This window comes from Pleuronectes platessa, chromosome 6 (genome assembly GCF_947347685.1).
Source record: "Pleuronectes platessa chromosome 6, fPlePla1.1, whole genome shotgun sequence".
Lineage (NCBI taxonomy): Eukaryota > Metazoa > Chordata > Actinopteri > Pleuronectiformes > Pleuronectidae > Pleuronectes > Pleuronectes platessa.
The window spans coordinates 13,182,354-13,199,158 of NC_070631.1; the positions used below are offsets into that span (position 1 = coordinate 13,182,354).

Sequence of the window (16,805 nt, forward strand, 5' to 3'; positions counted from 1 at the left end):
TATTCCCCAGACAAAAACTAATTGGAGAACAATGTGTGTTTCCTTATGGACGTAGTGCAGATATCATACCATTCTTTCTGAGGTAGTGAATCTGGAAGTCAACATTCCTATGTCTCTTTTTGGCTACCCAGCTGAGGTTAACTGAGTTTTCCCCCGCAGACAGGCTGATGTTGGAAGGAGGCGCTGCAACACATTCAGACGGAGCAATCAAACGTGTGATCTAATACAAGCTGGTCCTGCATGAGTCACAGTTGTTACTGTAAAGCACTTGGTTAGTACCTCCGTCCAGCGTGGTGGCGCCATCCTGCTTTATGGGCTCTCCGTCTCCAGTGGCAGTGCGCCCACGCAGGTAGAAGCGATAGTTGCTGTGCCGGTCCAGGCTCCTCAGCGTGAGGTGGGTGACAGTGGGATCGTCTATTGTCTCTACTTGCATGGGGCTGTCATCACTCTCCACAACTGACCACAGGACAGACAGAAAAACGTTCAATCACCAGTTGATCTTGAGCACATTGTTATGGGCCACACGCTGGTCCGGGTGACACGTCAGTGACTGATGAGCATCATTAGGAGGGTACCTTTTGACATTTTTCCAGGTGATATTGATTTAGTTAGAACAAAAGCATTTATGGTATGTTAATGACATAGGAAAGGATTATATTATTATTAGTAGTAGTTTTATTAAAGATGACATTACAAATAAGCAAATAAAAGCATGACAAATTAAAAGGTAAAAGACAACATGACATGAAGGCATAGTGGCAGGAGTATAAGATCTTAGACTCATATGGCGTCAACATTTCTGCCATCTAGTTTGGGGCTGGATCAAGGTAAGCTTCAAAAGTGACCAGTAAAATCTAAAAAATCAATCCACCACTAATAGAGAGATGTCAGGATTGGTATGATGTGATGTCGTCCATTAAAACAGGACTTAGATGTGAAATAATGCTCACTACGTTGGTATTGCAGGAGATATCCAATGAGGACTCCGTTGGGTTGTTCAGGAGGCGTCCAGTGGAGGGTCATCTCTGTCTCTGATGGGCTGTCCAAACTCAGGGACATGGGAGGACCGGGTACTAGCAGCAACACAAACAGGTCTGATTAAAATGCAATTGACTTAAAGGCCTTATTGTACTATTTGTATCTACTGACAATGTTTTCCATAAAGCCTTTCCTGCTCAATACTATCTTTCCCCTACATCAATTCCAACCCTTCTCTTTACTTCCCTCCACCCATTGTCTGGATATCTGTGTCAGTTCCCCTGGTGTTATCCCTCCCTCCCGGTTTACTCCCTCTGATCTTGCTCTATCATTTTTTTCTCCCCCTTTCCGTGAATGGAACCTCTTCACCCACTTTATCTATCAACCCCCCATGTCAGTATTGTCACCATTCTCTCCTCCACCACTCATTTTTGTTCCCTTTCTCATCCTCACCTCCCTCATGGGTCTTGAAGGACAGCGTCTCAGAGGAAGGTCCCTCTCCCTTGCTGTTGAATACCATGACAGCCAGTGAATAGTGGGAGAAGGGCCTGAGATCACTGATCATCTTCTTTTCTTCGTTGGCCCCAGTCTCCAACACGATTGTGCTTTCTGACTCCTTTGCCCTTCTGCCACGGTGGTGGCCCCTGGAGCCAGTCCTGGTCAAGTAGATCTTGAGCAAGTAAAAGAGGGTATCATTGCTTAGTTTCTGTGTTAAATTTGATATTGTAAACATTTCATAAACTTAATTGAATTCATACTAAGCCCATGTTTAGTTATGCAGTCACACCATAAGAGACAAGAGACCTTCTTCTGGAAAAAATGAAACCTACAAGGTATGACTAAATTGTTGAATGGAATGTACTCTAAAGACCCAGGAGAAATAAACTTTTAATGGTCTGATTCATTTTGAAGGTGAGATCATCTAAAAGAAGAAGAGGCTTCATTCTTCACAACCTTGAAACTAAAGAGAACTCTGAAGCCTCTGCCAAGCCGAGCTGTCTCTCTCCTCGCTGTAAACCCAAAACATATATTATTCATGAGAACAGAGGCTGAGTGCGTTCGGCCAAACAAGAGGAGATACAGCATCAGTACCTTGTATCCCAGCAAGTGCCCTCTGACTGTCTCTCTGTCCACTGCTGCCCAGGTCACTTTGATGGTAGTGCTGTTTATTAGTATAACGCCCACATCCATCGGAGCCTCCAAAGGAACTAAGAGATGATGGCAGCACACAAGAGACAGGAAGTGAGAAAAACTCATAAGAAAATCCCCAGTTGAAGAAAAGAGTATTGCTGTAAAACCTGATATGCAGTTGTTGTAGTTTAAAAATATATTTTACCATCTTCTCCTGAGTAGCCAATGACCGGGTCTGGTTCAGGTCCATCTCCCTTCTCATTCACAGCCTGTACTTTTATCTCAAAGGCGGAGAAGTTGCCAACGTCATTGACGATGAATGGCGGTGCCGCTGTGTGATTGATGTGCCAGCTGGGCCCGCTGCCCAGCACTCGCCTCCACAGCACCCTGTACTTGAACTCAGGGCCATTGAAGTTGCGTTTGTCCATTTCCTGTAATGACAGGAACAGCAGCCAATAAGACACCAAAAAAAGTTTGGCATTTCTTCAAGATACTGTATATTAAGGTAACAGGCGTACCTCCCAGGTGATGACCAGAGTGTCTGGGTCTGTGGACTCACTTCTCACGTCTTCAGGGTTATTGTCTGGAGCTATGATTGTAAGACAAAATGTCAGTATCATACTTCTCGGGCGGTTACTCTGACCATGAAAAGTCATAGTTAGTAGTCTCTTACCTTCAGCGAGTGTCTTGTGAATTTCAGACGGCTTGCTGGCGTCGCTCTTACCCAAATCATTGACGGCAGTGACCCGGAAACGGTAGGACATGTCGGGCCACAGGGGGAGGCTGACACGCTCTGTGTTCCCACTTACTCTCTTCAGCACTTCCCAGTTCCTCTCCTTCGAATCTTGGTCCTCAAACTCAACCACGTACTCTGTTGAGACAAATAGTCGAGGATTGACGGGAAAAAAGGGGGTAAACGTTAAGGCAGTATTAAAATATTAAAATATTTTTAAAAACTATTCGTTAGATTCATGTTTTCCTTAGATTTGTTAGATTTAGATTATCGGTTCATTTGATGTTGCAGATGAACCATAATCATGTTCCGGGAAATTTAAAGCAGAGCATCCTTTCATTATGCAAGAGGAGGATACATGATATGGATTTGTTGCTTTGAGTGTAGGGCCCTGTTCAGACCTGGTGTAAACAGATGATGACATTGTTTGTTTGTGTGTGTGTGTTGGCACGAACGAGAGATAGAGAGCGAGTGGAGTGAGGTATGAGTTATCTGATCTAAGGACGCACTGAGGACGCATTTGGATGCTTTCAGACCTGAACTTAACGCTGACCACTTGTGATCATATCACCCTGGATGGAAGTTAATATACCAGGTCAGAACAGGGCCTAGGAGCGGGACAAAATCAAGCTTTGTGCACTGGGGTGGTTGTGATAAATTTTAAAAATCTAGAGTCGCAACAGGAGAAATTATACAACACAACAATTGTTTTAAAAACAATTATGGGCCTGAGCAAAAGAAAGAGTAAGGCGGGAGAAGGGAGGTGCCAATGTGTATTTCTGTAAGTGTGTGTTTGTGTGGGCGTGTCAGTGCCACACCTATCACAGGGCTGTTATTGTCGTCTCCAGGAGTCCAGCTGATAGTGACTGTGCGACGCTTGAGATCAGTGACCTGAATGAGGACAGGAGGGTCTGGACGGTCTGAGGGGGACAAAATAATCTCATTAACACAGCTACTGGAACATTGCTTTTCTACAACCCATAAACAGGCCTCTGTAATTAAAATACAAATTTTTTTAAAAAGACACCTGCTGGTGCAGGATATGATCAGTGATCTTACCACATAGAGTGAGGGTGCCACTGGCCTCAGCCATGTCCAGCTTCGTGATGACCTGACAGGTGTACACAGCCTCATCATCTGCGTCCACATTATTTATCATCAGGTCTGGACCCTCTATTGTGTATCTGTGGAAATATGATTGTTAGTTGATGTTAGTTATCTTCCTTCTTCTTTTATTCAAGATAACCTCCTTCCAGTTGTTATTATTATCGTCTGTATCATCATCAGTTCGTCCAAGTCATTCTCCAATTTTCTGTTGTATTAATTTTTTTAATTGGAACATTACAGACAAAATGTACGTTTCCCAATGTGCATTTAAATTCGATTAACAACAACTACACTTAACAAATAGATAAAGCATAAAATATGGATACAATAATACAGTGTCAATAGTTTCTAAGATTATCCTTTATTATTACTATCGTCCGTTCTCCAGGGTTATAAAACGTTGTCTTACTTTTGGTCACTTTGCGACTCGTAGAGCTTCTGATTGTTCTTTCTCCACTGAATGAGAGGGGAACCGAGCTTGGGGTCAACTAGGGCCAGACAGGTGAAGATGGCTGTGTTTCCAGGCTGCACCTTCAGAGCCTGTGGTGGCGACAAGATCACGGTCCTGTCTGGAAGGGAGAAAACAGGTGGAATATGATACTGGGACTGAGTTTGTGTGTGGTCCTGTTCCTTTGTGAGGACCATTTTAAGCAGTGACCCTTACAGCGTGAGGAGATTTTTGGAAAGTGAGGAGATTTTCGGCCGGTCCTTAATTTTTGAAATGGCTGTTAGAGGGTTAAGACTTGGTTTTAGGGTTAAGGTTAAGGTTAAGGTTAAGGTTAGGGTTAGGGTTAGGGTTAGGGTTAGGGTTAGAGTCTGAATGCATGCGTCACTCACTTAGGACTTCCAGCACGGCATTGATAGACATGTTGGTGTTCTTTACAGAGCAGGTGTAGAGGCCTTCGTCTTCATGAGTGACATTAGCGATCTCGAGGCCCCCATTCGTCAGTGGGTTCACTCTGAGATCTGCCAGAAGGGAGCTGCTGCCACTCTCCCTGAGACGCACACACACACACACACGCGCACACACACACACACACACACACACACACACACACACACACACACACACACACACACACACACACACACACACACACACACACACACACACACACACACACAGTAAGAAATAAACCTTTCTCTGCAGTGGCTGATTAACTCTCCAGTTTAATAGCCGCTGTTACCATAAAGAACAAAGCCTGGTTGGACACCAGCCACACTGATGAAATTCACAATCACAGCTCAGATGTAACAGCACTTGTCAATTTATACATGGGAATAGCCACCCACACAATTGTGCGTCTGTGCATTTATTTAACATATACAGTAAATCAGACTGTTGCGTCTCACCATGTAACTTTAGGTTGAGGAGAACCAAAGGTGTCACACTCCAGCAAAGCCTTGTGGCCCTCTGTAAATGTGTATGTGGTCCCATCCTCGGTAAGGATCTGTGGTGGCAGCTCTGAAACAACACACACAAAAAAGAAATGAGATACTGAGACGCACACACACAACTGATAAACCAGTTGCACGCACACACAGACACTTACCAATCACATAAACGTTGGTGTTGGTGATGATGGTTCCGTGCTTGTTGGAGCCCTGACACTGGTATATGGCGGTGTCTTCGAAGTTGACATCCTCTAGGATAAGAGAGGTCGGGTTCACAGCACGTCTGGAGTCCTCATCGATATCTGTTAAAAGGTAAACACTGTCAGTGCATGTGCAGCGCTCAAGATTGCTTGTTGAGGTGTGTGTGTGCAGGTTGGCTGTGTGTGCTGACCTGTGAGGGGGACCCCATTGATGGTCCAGGTGATGGCAGGAGAGGGGATGCCGTCTGCCTGACAGTCCAGTTTGACAGTCTCACCCGGGGCATATAACTGACTGACAGGCTCCTTCACCCAGTGGGGAGCAGCTACAAAGAGCAGAATATATTAATTACTGTACTGTACATACAATACAAACAAAGGATCACATTCGGATTATCAATCACTTACATGAAGCACTCTAGGAAACAAAGGGGAAGAAATTGATTTCTATGTATAGATGGTGACAGATAACGATTCTATCAATGGAAAATCAATCAGTTTATTGATATAGCAAGTTATAAAGATATCAAATGCAATTTAAAGTGCTTGCCAAAACATAGAATGCTAAAAATTACTTAGAAATTGGTTTAAAACATTATAATGCAACTAATGCAACAATATAAGAAAGTTAAGATAATAATCCATACTATAATTATAGAATAAGATAAATAAACGATAGCAAAAGAAATATAGATAGAAAAACCATAAGTATAAAACACTTTCTTTTATTTATATTTGAAAATATCAAAATTTTTAGCTACTCTCAGTTCCTGTTCCAGCAACAAGGAGCCCAATGGCTGAAAGCAGATTCCCCAAATGTGTTCTGCTTCGTGGAACAACTAAAAGATCAGAGGGGTCCTCCCGGCTCATATACCACAAAACCTCTAAACTCAATGATTCAAATAAACAGGGTTGTGATTAACAACCGCAGTTTCCATTAGAATGTAAAACCATGGACCCATCCCTATTCACACAGCAACATTTCTACAACAGTATTTGTGTATGACGTACCTTCCACAATCACAGTGTAAGTGTGTGTGATCTTTCCCTGGGAGTTGTTGGCTTTACACTGGTACTCGCCCGCGTCGCTCTCTGAGATGTTGCTGAAGCGCAGGCGGCGGTCGAACATGTCCCGCGTGGTTCGAGACTCGGACAGCTCCCCGTCCTTCCTCAGCCAACTCACGTCAGGAGTCGGACTGGATAGGAATAAATAAATGCAATGATCAACTTTATTTACATCGCACAGTTACAAAATGGTAAACATAAATGAAAAACGGGGATGTAAGAAACAACAAGAAAGTAGTAACAATATCTCAAGTAACACTAAAATAGTTACATGAGAATAAAACAAGTGGCAACCATTCATAAAGTTTTCCAATAAATTGTCAATGGTTTGAAATTGTGATAATGAAGCAAGATTATTGTTGGTGGTCTGACTTCCAGGATTAGATGATGATTGGGACCAAATTAAAAATTCTCTGTGCTTTCATTTTTAGGTTAGTGTTTGATGGGACTTAGAGAACAGAATTGCTGATCCTGCGTCTTTTTAGTTCTGCAAGTGTGTCTTCTAGATTTTGGTTCCAATTAACTGCATTGTAGTTTGATCTAGTATGATCAGTAGCAACTCAAGTTTTTTGATTGATGGAAGCAGAGCTCACACACGTGCACACGCACAGAGACACTCACAGGCCTTGCACGATGCACTCAAGCTCCACGGTCTGACCCCTGAGGGCGTGGTAAGTGCTGTGGCTTCCAGTAGGTCTCATCATCTGAGGCCTCTTGTTCCGCACTACCGAGTTGGCTGGAGAAAGAGAGGTGGAAACACAAAGACGGAGAGAAGGAGTCATACATATGTATAGGTCATTTACAGATTGCCGTCCTGCTGATGCAGCTACCACTTTAGGGGCTCCACACATATACACACGCTCAAACACACACACAGCCTCACAAACCAACCCTAACACGCACAGATGCAGGGAGCGGAGTCATGCTGAGAACTTTTCGACCGAATTCACCTTTCAACGCATCATCAGACACATTCACTACACACACACACACACATACAGAGGTCTCATGTTAACATGTGCTCATCTTGCTGACCCCGGGTTGGGCCACAGATGCTGGCAGCCACATCTCAGTGTGAGCTGCATCTCATTACCACTGAGCTGAGGTGGCGATGGGCCCCCTGTTGGCTCTGAGACCATCTACTGGATACAGTCACTGCTTTGGTCAGCTCAACATGCCACCACACGGAGGTGACTTTGGTTCAACGATTCTTAACCCACGTCGATGTACTGTGTGTTCTGATTTGATATACCAACCTATACACAGTATCTTAATACAGCTGCTGTACACACTGTCGGTACAGCTCTAGGGATGGCAATGTTTTTCTCTCAGGTGGTTGATGGATCAACATCTTTGGTTCGGACTGAAAAACGTCAATACATGCCAGGGAGTTCAGTGCAGATATATCTGATTCCTGAGCAGTTAATACTGATGGTGTTGATCCTCTGACGGTTCCTCCGTCGCCACCATGAATGAGCTTGATATTTGCTGTTTGGAGAGAGACATTTTAGCTCTGTATTTAATTGCCGTGAACTCTCATCTCCCCTTTTATTCATCCTGCACCATCATCAGGTCAAAGTTCTTATTGCTAAATACTGCTAAATGGACTTTTATAGAGCCAGTCTCCAGTCGTATTGACAAGTCAAATCCACCATTCATTCACTGTGGGAACAGCAGGGGCAATTTGTGGTTCAGTGTCTTGCCCAAGAACATCTCAGGATGTGGACTGGAGGAGTCAGGGATCGAACCACTGAATGTTGGTAAGTGGACAACCCCCTCTACCACCTGAGTCGTCACAGCTGCCATCTGTTGGACGGTAACCAAGGCAAGCATCATCCATGCTGTCACTGTGAGCGACATTGCTAAATGATATTTTCTGAGTACAGCCGCACAGAGCTTGTCATGTTTAAAAAACTACTTGAAGAGGAGAGAGATGTCCTTTAAAAACTGTTGATCAAGTTTATGGAAATTTTGCTGCTGCTGAATATTTAAAATGTAATTTGTCAATGCTACGGGCACCGCAGATGAAACTGCCCCTTAATTCACCTTTAATTATACTGAGGAGGCAGCAAAAATATCAGAGGCTAACCCAAATATCTGCATAACAGATAGTGTGTGTGTGTGCGTGTGCGTGTGCGTGTGCATGTGCGTGTGCGTGTGCGTGTGCGTGTGTGTGTGTGTGTGTGTGTGAGTGTGTCTGTGAAAGGGGGGTTTAAACAAATCTTTCCTTTGACATTGCATGAGAATAAATAAAAAATGGTAATCTCCTCTATTATATTTTACATATAATTCTATGTTTTCCCATGAGTCTGACATCTAACTTCCAGTTTGGCCTAGAATACATTTTTCCAATGTCCTGGTCCATTGAACTTAATCTAAAGGTTATTTTCAGGATCACAGTTCAGTTCAGTCATGTCAGTTGGAGCTGGGTTGATCCAGAGCAAAACTCACAGGCGGTGACAGTCAGTGTGATGGCCTCCTTTGGCAGAATGGTGCGAGTCGCCAGGTACTGGACGTTGCAGGTGTAGTCGCTCCGGCTGTCCTCTGCCGTCAAATGGGCAAAGTACAGGTTGCCGTCTTTCCCCACCACCACTCGCTGATTAAGCTGGATATGATGGAGCGCTGAAGACAGAGGGAGGAAGGAAGTGTTAAAGAGAAAGGGGGAAAATAGAAGAAAGAAACACAGGTGAGATTCTGAGGAGTAAAATAGTGAGAAGAAAGGATGGAGGGTAACATTCAGATACAAGTCATGATATAGAGTCAAGAACAGATGCTGCTCTGCCTTCAAAGGGAGTGTTTTTAATAACGGGATTAAAAAAAACTTATCAAAAGATATTTCGAGAAAGAGAACATTTTACATAATGTTTCAGAAATAAACAATCAACTACCTCTGAATTATGTGATTAAAGTGGACAGCAAAAGAATGGACATATAGTCTGGGACTCTGAGGCAGGAAGGATGTAATGGAAGCAGAGATGGAAAGGTAATGCACTCACTCCAGTCCATCCAGTGAATGATCGGCTCCATAGAGCTCTGTGGGGGGTTACACTTCAGAACAATACTGCTTCCCTGCTCAGACTTCACGGTAACCTTTTTCTCCTTCTGCAGGGTCGGAGGCACTAAAGGGAGACAGGCATGGGGGAAAAAATGACACACCCAGAGGTCATGTGACTCCTGTACACACATTTAATGTGTTATGCAGAGACGTCATGAGGCAAATTCACATCTAAAAGCACAATCACACGGTTGAGGAAATACATTTATTGATTTCCATGTAAGGAACCTTGAGTATTTCAAGAGAAAGCGTCTTCAGGGGAGGCGCCAGGTCGTCTTTTGTCCTGCAGAGGCACAGTGACGTGATTTGTGAGTCACGTGTCTCCTCCCAAACCCCCCCCCCCCCCCCCCTCTCCCCACCTCTGCCCATTGTTGATAACCCCACAGGAGCCACTGTGGAGCGCTTCACATGACATCAGCCGGAGAGCGTTTCTGGGGAAACCGTTGTCAGGGAAACTGTAAAGGAAGCAGGTCGCCCAGGAGACATCCAGTCACGCAGGTGGATGGATACGCAAAAGGTGCTCTTCACTGTAGCTCAGGGGACACTGTGTGTGTCTGTGTGTGAGTGTACCTGGGTGTACGCTGATTATCATGTTGTTGCATGTAATTAGGTTCGGGGTGGCAGAACGATGAGGTCTCAGCGTGAGCCTCCATCTGCTCACAAATGAGCTCTCTATAAAGCAGGGCGAGGTAAAGGTTTATACACCGGCTCCGCTCACAGCTCCGTGAATCGCTGTATTATGAAGCTGACAACACACAGCTCACCTTTAATCTGGATCTTTTACAATAACACTTACACTGTGACCAGCATCTATAAAGGACGTGTAACTCCTCTGAGGTGATGCCGTTTGTGTGACGACATATCAGAGGACGTTTGATATTCTATTAAAAAGATGTGTGATCGCCCAGGTAAGGCGATCTGAGCCTGAACAATTACATACCAGCAAATATTCACTGAGCATGACTGAATTTACATGGTTAAATGTTCAAACATCAAAACGTCGTGACTCTGTCTCAGTAGCCGGTCAGGGCTTTTCTTTAGGATTAATCAGCGATCAGAATGCTGTTACCATCAGTGATGAGCAGGGCCTCATTAGACACGGCAGTCCCCAGCTCGTTGGACGCGTAGCAGATGTATTTGCCTTGGTACTGCTTCAGCGAGTCCATTGTGTTACTGAGAGTGTAGAATGCGGATGAGCCAGTGTTCTCGGTAACCTTCAGCTCCGGGTCGCCACCAGGGACAAACTCCTGTCCGTCCTTTGTCCATCGGAAACTTGAAGAGAAGAAATAAACAGTAACGCTGATGACAGAGTGTTCTGTCAAATAGGAAAGTAAAAAAATGATTATTCCCATGACGTTAAAAGCGGCTTTTAACACACACAAGATGTCCTTACACGTCACGGTGAATTAAGGGAAACAAAAGAATGGCTGCAAAATGTGCACAAGATGCCCCTGTGGGACTCATAAGCTTGTGATGTGTAATTGAGACATTCTTCTTTTCTTCTGCTAACAGAGCAGTTTTCCACATCAGAGCAGCTAAGATAGAAAAGATTGCTCGAGGGGTAGATGACATTTATCCCATGTTGAAATTAAAAACTCAAACTGGGAGAAGCTGTGCTCTTGTGTAATGCTAATATCTAGATGTCACCCGAACCAGGAGAGGGAAGGTCACCGTTCTCAGTTGGATAACAAGATATCTGAGGGCTCCGGCTCCTCTATGACTAACACAGCATCTTCAAACTTCGGCAAAATGTGTGGATGTGTTGGTGCTGACTAACATGGGCGTAGGGTTTCCGGAGGCTTCGCAGCTCATGACGAGGTCCTCAACGCTGAAGACGGTGACAGACTCCGGCTGCGTGGTGATCGCTGGAGGCCTCTTCACTGCAAGGACCGAAACAAGTTGTGTTTTCACATTATCATCGTGCATGATACACACAAGCACACCTATATATGGTTTACACAGACATGCACACGCTCACTCGACACACACATTCTGGGTCCACATGATCTGCTTTCATGCTGCACGGTACTGCAAAAGCTCCACACATGCATCACCCCATTGTATCACACACATCCCTATACGGCTGCTGGTGAAGGCTTGACATACAGCACAGAATAACTCATTTTCATAGTTGAGCAGCTGCTGGTGAATATATTCAGTCAATATCACTTAAAAAAAGACTCCCCAGAGGAGAGGATGAAATGTAGGCTGAGGGAAAGAGTGAGAGTAAGGGAGCAGGCAGGGAAAATGGGATGAGATGAGAGGAAATTGATACAGCATCATGTAAGAGGGAGAGCGTATGTAAAAAGAGATATATGGCACAGGGCTCCTCGTGAGGCCGAGCGATAGGCGAAAGGAGGAAAATGGCCTGTGTGAAAATGAAGTAGGGATTTGAAGTGTGTGTGTGTGTGGGGGGTGGGGGGGGGGGGGGGTGGAAGTAAAGACCACCAGAGGATGTTTCTCTTTCTCTGTCATCACTGCCTGTAATAACCATAAAGTATTGCCCCAATGACAGTCATAAAAAACAAGCACCCTGGATTGTGTGTGTGAATACTGTATTGAATCAGGATGTTTGATTTGTACACAGGCTTTATGGCCCGTGTCGTGTTGTTATGTCCTGTTTTTCAACACTTATAGACAGAAATTTAAATATTTTTCCCCACATAGCCTCGGAAACTACACACAAAGGCAGAGGAATGGAGGTCACAGCGAAGATACTAGTTGGTACAGTTATTAATTTGACTTTAAGGGAAAGAGACAGAGTCCAAGATAGAGATGAATTTACATTATGTAGGTAAATGGGTAAAGGAGGGGGGGCAGTGGTAGATGAAGAAAAAAAGCAAAGGAGATGGTGAGGCAAGCGGACAGGGGAGAAGGATGGCAGTGCGAGGGAGAGAGAGAGAGAGAGAGAGAGAGAGAGGGAGAGGGAGAGAGAGAGAGCATATACTGCAAAACGGAGCGAAGGGAGAAGGAGATGCAGGGGAAGAAACAAACAGGAATCTGAAAAAGACAGATAGAGAGAGTGAGGGAATTTAATGAAGTAATTCCCACTGATAGTGGAAATAAGCCCATTTCCTCAGCTGATCAAATTGAAGTTTGTGCTGCGGGCACTGCTGCATTATTGGCAGAGGAGGAGAGAAGTCGGTGCTTAGCGCTTTAACTCCTCTTTATTTTCCCGTGGCTTTCATCTCACAGCCCTGCTGCCTCTCTACAGACAGACAGCAGCTCCTCACACGTCCTCTTCCCCGCACCCCTGCAGGGATCTCACCTATTGGGAACCAATGAGGCCAAACACACACCCACATACAGAAAGAGATAGACACAGGCACACATTCACAATAAAAAAAAAAAAAAAACACATTCTCACATGCAATCACACATGCACTATAAAACACAAGGTGCGTAAACAGGGACAAACACACACACACACACAAGTGTATAACACAGCAAATGCAGTGCAGAATGACTTTTACTGTGTGCTGGATGGGAAATAACCTCTCTGGCATAATGAAAGTTGTTCACAATAAGCTTTGCCAGCTCCTACATTAACACTGATAGACATCAATAAAGTGAAAAGCACTTACGATCACTTATGTGGTCTGTTAGTCCACAGTGGTGGCCAGAGAAAAGGCAGTGAGGGAAAAAGAGTTTAGTTACAGTAAACAACAGGGAGGAAGAGATATTAAAATCTGTAGCTACGGGATGGAGGGATGGAGAGATGGATGGATGGATGGATGGATAAACAGACAGACAGACAGACAGACAGATAGATAGACGGATGGTTAAACAGATGGATGGATAGATAGATAGATAGATAGATAGATAGATAGATAGATAGATAGATAGATAGATAGATAGATAGATAGATAGATAGATAGATAGATAGATAGATAGATAGATAGATAGAGAGATAGGAGGGTGGATGGATGGACATATAGATGCATTGATGGATGGATGGATAGACAGATATGGACGATAAGCAGTATAATGTATCCTGTTATTGAGTGTAGCTTTTTAATCCAGTCGTTTTTGACACAGATTCCAACCCATCTCCATTATTGATCCAGATCCAGACCTCACCGACTCTCATTGACATGGCAGGAGATTGCTAATTGAAAGGCAGGGGACACCTTGACCTTTTCATCTTTGACCCGCTCCTCCTTCCACCTCCTCATCACCCTGCCCTCATCCTCCATGGCCCCCTCACCTCGTCTGTCCCCTCGCCTCCCAGGGAATTACATTGGAAGATTTACTGCATTTCATCAACATTTACGGGATAGACAGTAAAATAAGTAATCACGTGTCTTTGCCGGGGTGTGAGCTCATCGAGTATCCATACATGTGAGATTTCTTTTTTGTACTATACACATCCTTTTAAAATCCTGTGTGGGTGGTGAAGGACTGTGATTCATTGTAAGCGGCCTTAGATAAAGAGAGAACAACAAAAGCAACAGTGGAGACGATATTCTCTCTCTCTCCCTCTAGTCGAGCTCGGTGGGCAGGCCGGCAGCAGCAGAGGAGATGAAGATCAATTTCCCTGCAGGGCCACAAGCTCAGCTGTATTCCTAATGCCCACATATTGCATTGAGGCAGAGAAAGAAATGCGAGCAGGCGGGGGGGGGGGAAAGCTTGCCGGATTTTTTCGTTGTATAACTCAATTGTTGATTAAATTACTCAACAATCAAATTCTGGTTTGCACCAAGGAAACCAGATCAATAGTGGGAGTAATCAATGCAGTATGAGGGGATCAATTACAGAGTAATTAGACACACCACAGGCACACGAGTGCTAAACAAAGAAGCCTCAACAGGGTAGTGTTTGGAGCATGGAAGCACATTTCAACCATGAAAACTGAGGCTAGTGAAAGAGAAACATGCTCATTCTGCTCATTTGCACTGATTAAGCCTGATTAGGATCAGTATTAGCCTGCTTTGATGAATCAACAATGTAATTAACACAACAAATAGATCTTTGAACCTGATGGAAGCGTTCAGCCGCCATTGTTGTGAATGGTACAATATGGATGGGTACTCACAGTTGGAGGGTATGTGTATGGCTGCATGGCTGTGGCCAGCGAGGGATAGGAGGAGAAGGAGGAGGGGGAGGAGGCGGGAGGAGCACTGCCCCCTACTGCCAACCGGCTGTCGCTGCGTGTGAGGCATTGCTCACTGTCCCATCAAAGTACCACCTGCTCGCACACGCGTACAGTAAAAGGGCAACCTCGCACAGACGCACACTCGTGCTGAGCAAGTGTGAGGCTATGTTTCTCTTCCGGGAGGCCGCAGGATTGCCTCGTCCGTCTTTGGTCACTCTTGTCTTCTTTTTTTCCTCCTGTCTTCTTCTTTAACTATAGATCCACGCCCTCCTGCTGCTCTCCTCTCTGAAAGATAAAAAGAGAAGAGGGGGGGAGGCGAGGGGAGGACATGAGGAACAGAGAAAGGGAGGGGCAGAGAGGGGCCATGTGTCAGTACGAGAGAAAAATTACCCTGCACCATGTGGTCAACCCTATAGACAGATCGAAACACGGAGTTAACACACCAATCAAGAAACAACAATACACATCCTAACAAAAAAAACACACCAGCAACGCCTATCGCTAAACCTGTTTCTCCTTTTGGTTAATTAAATGAGCGGTGGCCCATATGGAAAGGCCACAGCGAGAAGCTGAACAGACCCAGATGGGCCGAGGACAGACAAATGCAGACCGATGAAGTGTCAAATCAGATAACACACAGGACACACATATAAATAGATGATAATTAGGTTGACTGGTCAGGCCTGCATTTCACCAACTGAACAGTACGTCGTGTACTTGGGTGACTGTGCTCTGATGAGCGTGCAATAAAGATGCTATCAGTCCTAGTGAGTGAGGCGAACCACCCCTGCTTAGAGTCTATCCATTCTCCATCTGTACTCTTGGAGTCGGTCCTCGCCACAACATGCAGGCTGTCCTCCCCCGCGGCACCACGTGGCGCAACCCACTGGCTGTTTACACTACTCAGTATCACACACAAAGAAGTGTTACAGCACACCATGATTGAGACGTACATGTGAGACAAAAGAAAATGGCGATAATAGAGAGAGAGAGCGCATCCTTATTTGGCAGCTCTGCGGTATGTGATTGAAAGATTTTGGCTCTGCACACTGAACCGAGCGATGGGTGACCTTGAAGAGGGGAAAGGCAAGGAGACGAGGTAAAGAGGAGAAGAGGGGATGGTGAGAAGAGGACTGAGAGTGGTGATTATGGTTCATTTTCTTCTATCTAGTGGATAATGGCTGGCCAGTTAATTACTGTGGATGTCAATCAATGAAGAATGGATTGAACAATATTTCCGAAAGAAAAGCAGGAGTGTGGGATTTGTCTAAATCAAAAGGCCCAAATTAGATAAAATTAAAGACCAAACAAGAGCTAAGCTCTTAATAAGGCAATTTAAACTAACAGCATTAGGATTAAATGAGCCATTACACTCACTTGCTTGCTTTGTCAGAAGAATTGAACAACAAGCACACTGAGAGGGGTGGGAGGGAGGGGTGAAGTGGGTGGAGGACTTCTGGGGGAAATGAAAAGTGGAAAAGTGGGTTTGAAGAGGAGAAAAGAGGAGAGGGAGAGGTGGAGGTGAGCGAGGAGCGAGGCAGAGTGAAGCTGGGAGGGTGGGAGGTGATGGGAGGAGTGGAGAGATGTGGAAAGAGGGGAGGAGGAGAGGGGATGACAAAGGGTGACAGCTGTAACGCTAATCCCATCCATCCCTTTGCACGCATACATTCACACACGTGCAAAGCTCTTCCAATCAATGTGAATTATTTGTTCACTTTCGTCTTGCTCCTCGACTTCTGCATCTTCTTTTCCAGTCCCCGTAATAGACCAGAGCTGCTTTATAGTGTTCTCCCGAGACAGGGCCAATTACAGTGATCCCATCTCAAAACCAGACTCTCCACAATGCCATTAGAGGCAGACGAACGGAGCAGGGCCAGTCGGGGTATTAGAGCTGGTGTTAATGCGATCTAAGGTGGGTGCTTGTCTTTCAGTGCCCCTTCCAAAGAGACGGTGAAGGAGAGCTGATTGGAGTGAAGCAGGATGCTGATTAACGACGTGGCGAGCCGCGGCTTGTCATGCTGCCAGGTGCAATTTACCAAGGGACTTTGC

General features: G+C 44.9%; 1 protein-coding gene across 1 annotated transcript in view; it reads right to left on the reverse strand.

Moving 5' to 3' along the window:
* l1cama (L1 cell adhesion molecule, paralog a) overlaps positions 1–16,805 on the reverse strand; it is a 43,498-nt gene that overhangs the window by 6,044 nt on the left and 20,649 nt on the right. Inside the window, exons 2-24 of the mRNA XM_053424848.1 lie at positions 14,697–15,041; positions 13,246–13,260; positions 11,439–11,541; positions 10,731–10,933; positions 9,603–9,725; positions 9,058–9,228; positions 7,228–7,342; positions 6,553–6,737; positions 5,736–5,867; positions 5,503–5,646; positions 5,303–5,414; positions 4,787–4,944; positions 4,359–4,518; positions 3,902–4,026; positions 3,661–3,762; positions 2,783–2,980; positions 2,628–2,698; positions 2,315–2,540; positions 2,071–2,186; positions 1,432–1,648; positions 951–1,073; positions 280–456; positions 70–183 (exon numbers count right to left, since the gene is read on the reverse strand). Coding sequence (XP_053280823.1) covers positions 70–183; positions 280–456; positions 951–1,073; positions 1,432–1,648; positions 2,071–2,186; positions 2,315–2,540; positions 2,628–2,698; positions 2,783–2,980; positions 3,661–3,762; positions 3,902–4,026; positions 4,359–4,518; positions 4,787–4,944; positions 5,303–5,414; positions 5,503–5,646; positions 5,736–5,867; positions 6,553–6,737; positions 7,228–7,342; positions 9,058–9,228; positions 9,603–9,725; positions 10,731–10,933; positions 11,439–11,541; positions 13,246–13,260; positions 14,697–14,823 — 3,217 coding nt within the window. The 5' untranslated portion in view covers positions 14,824–15,041. The remainder of the gene's footprint in view (positions 1–69; positions 184–279; positions 457–950; positions 1,074–1,431; positions 1,649–2,070; positions 2,187–2,314; positions 2,541–2,627; positions 2,699–2,782; positions 2,981–3,660; positions 3,763–3,901; positions 4,027–4,358; positions 4,519–4,786; positions 4,945–5,302; positions 5,415–5,502; positions 5,647–5,735; positions 5,868–6,552; positions 6,738–7,227; positions 7,343–9,057; positions 9,229–9,602; positions 9,726–10,730; positions 10,934–11,438; positions 11,542–13,245; positions 13,261–14,696; positions 15,042–16,805) is intronic.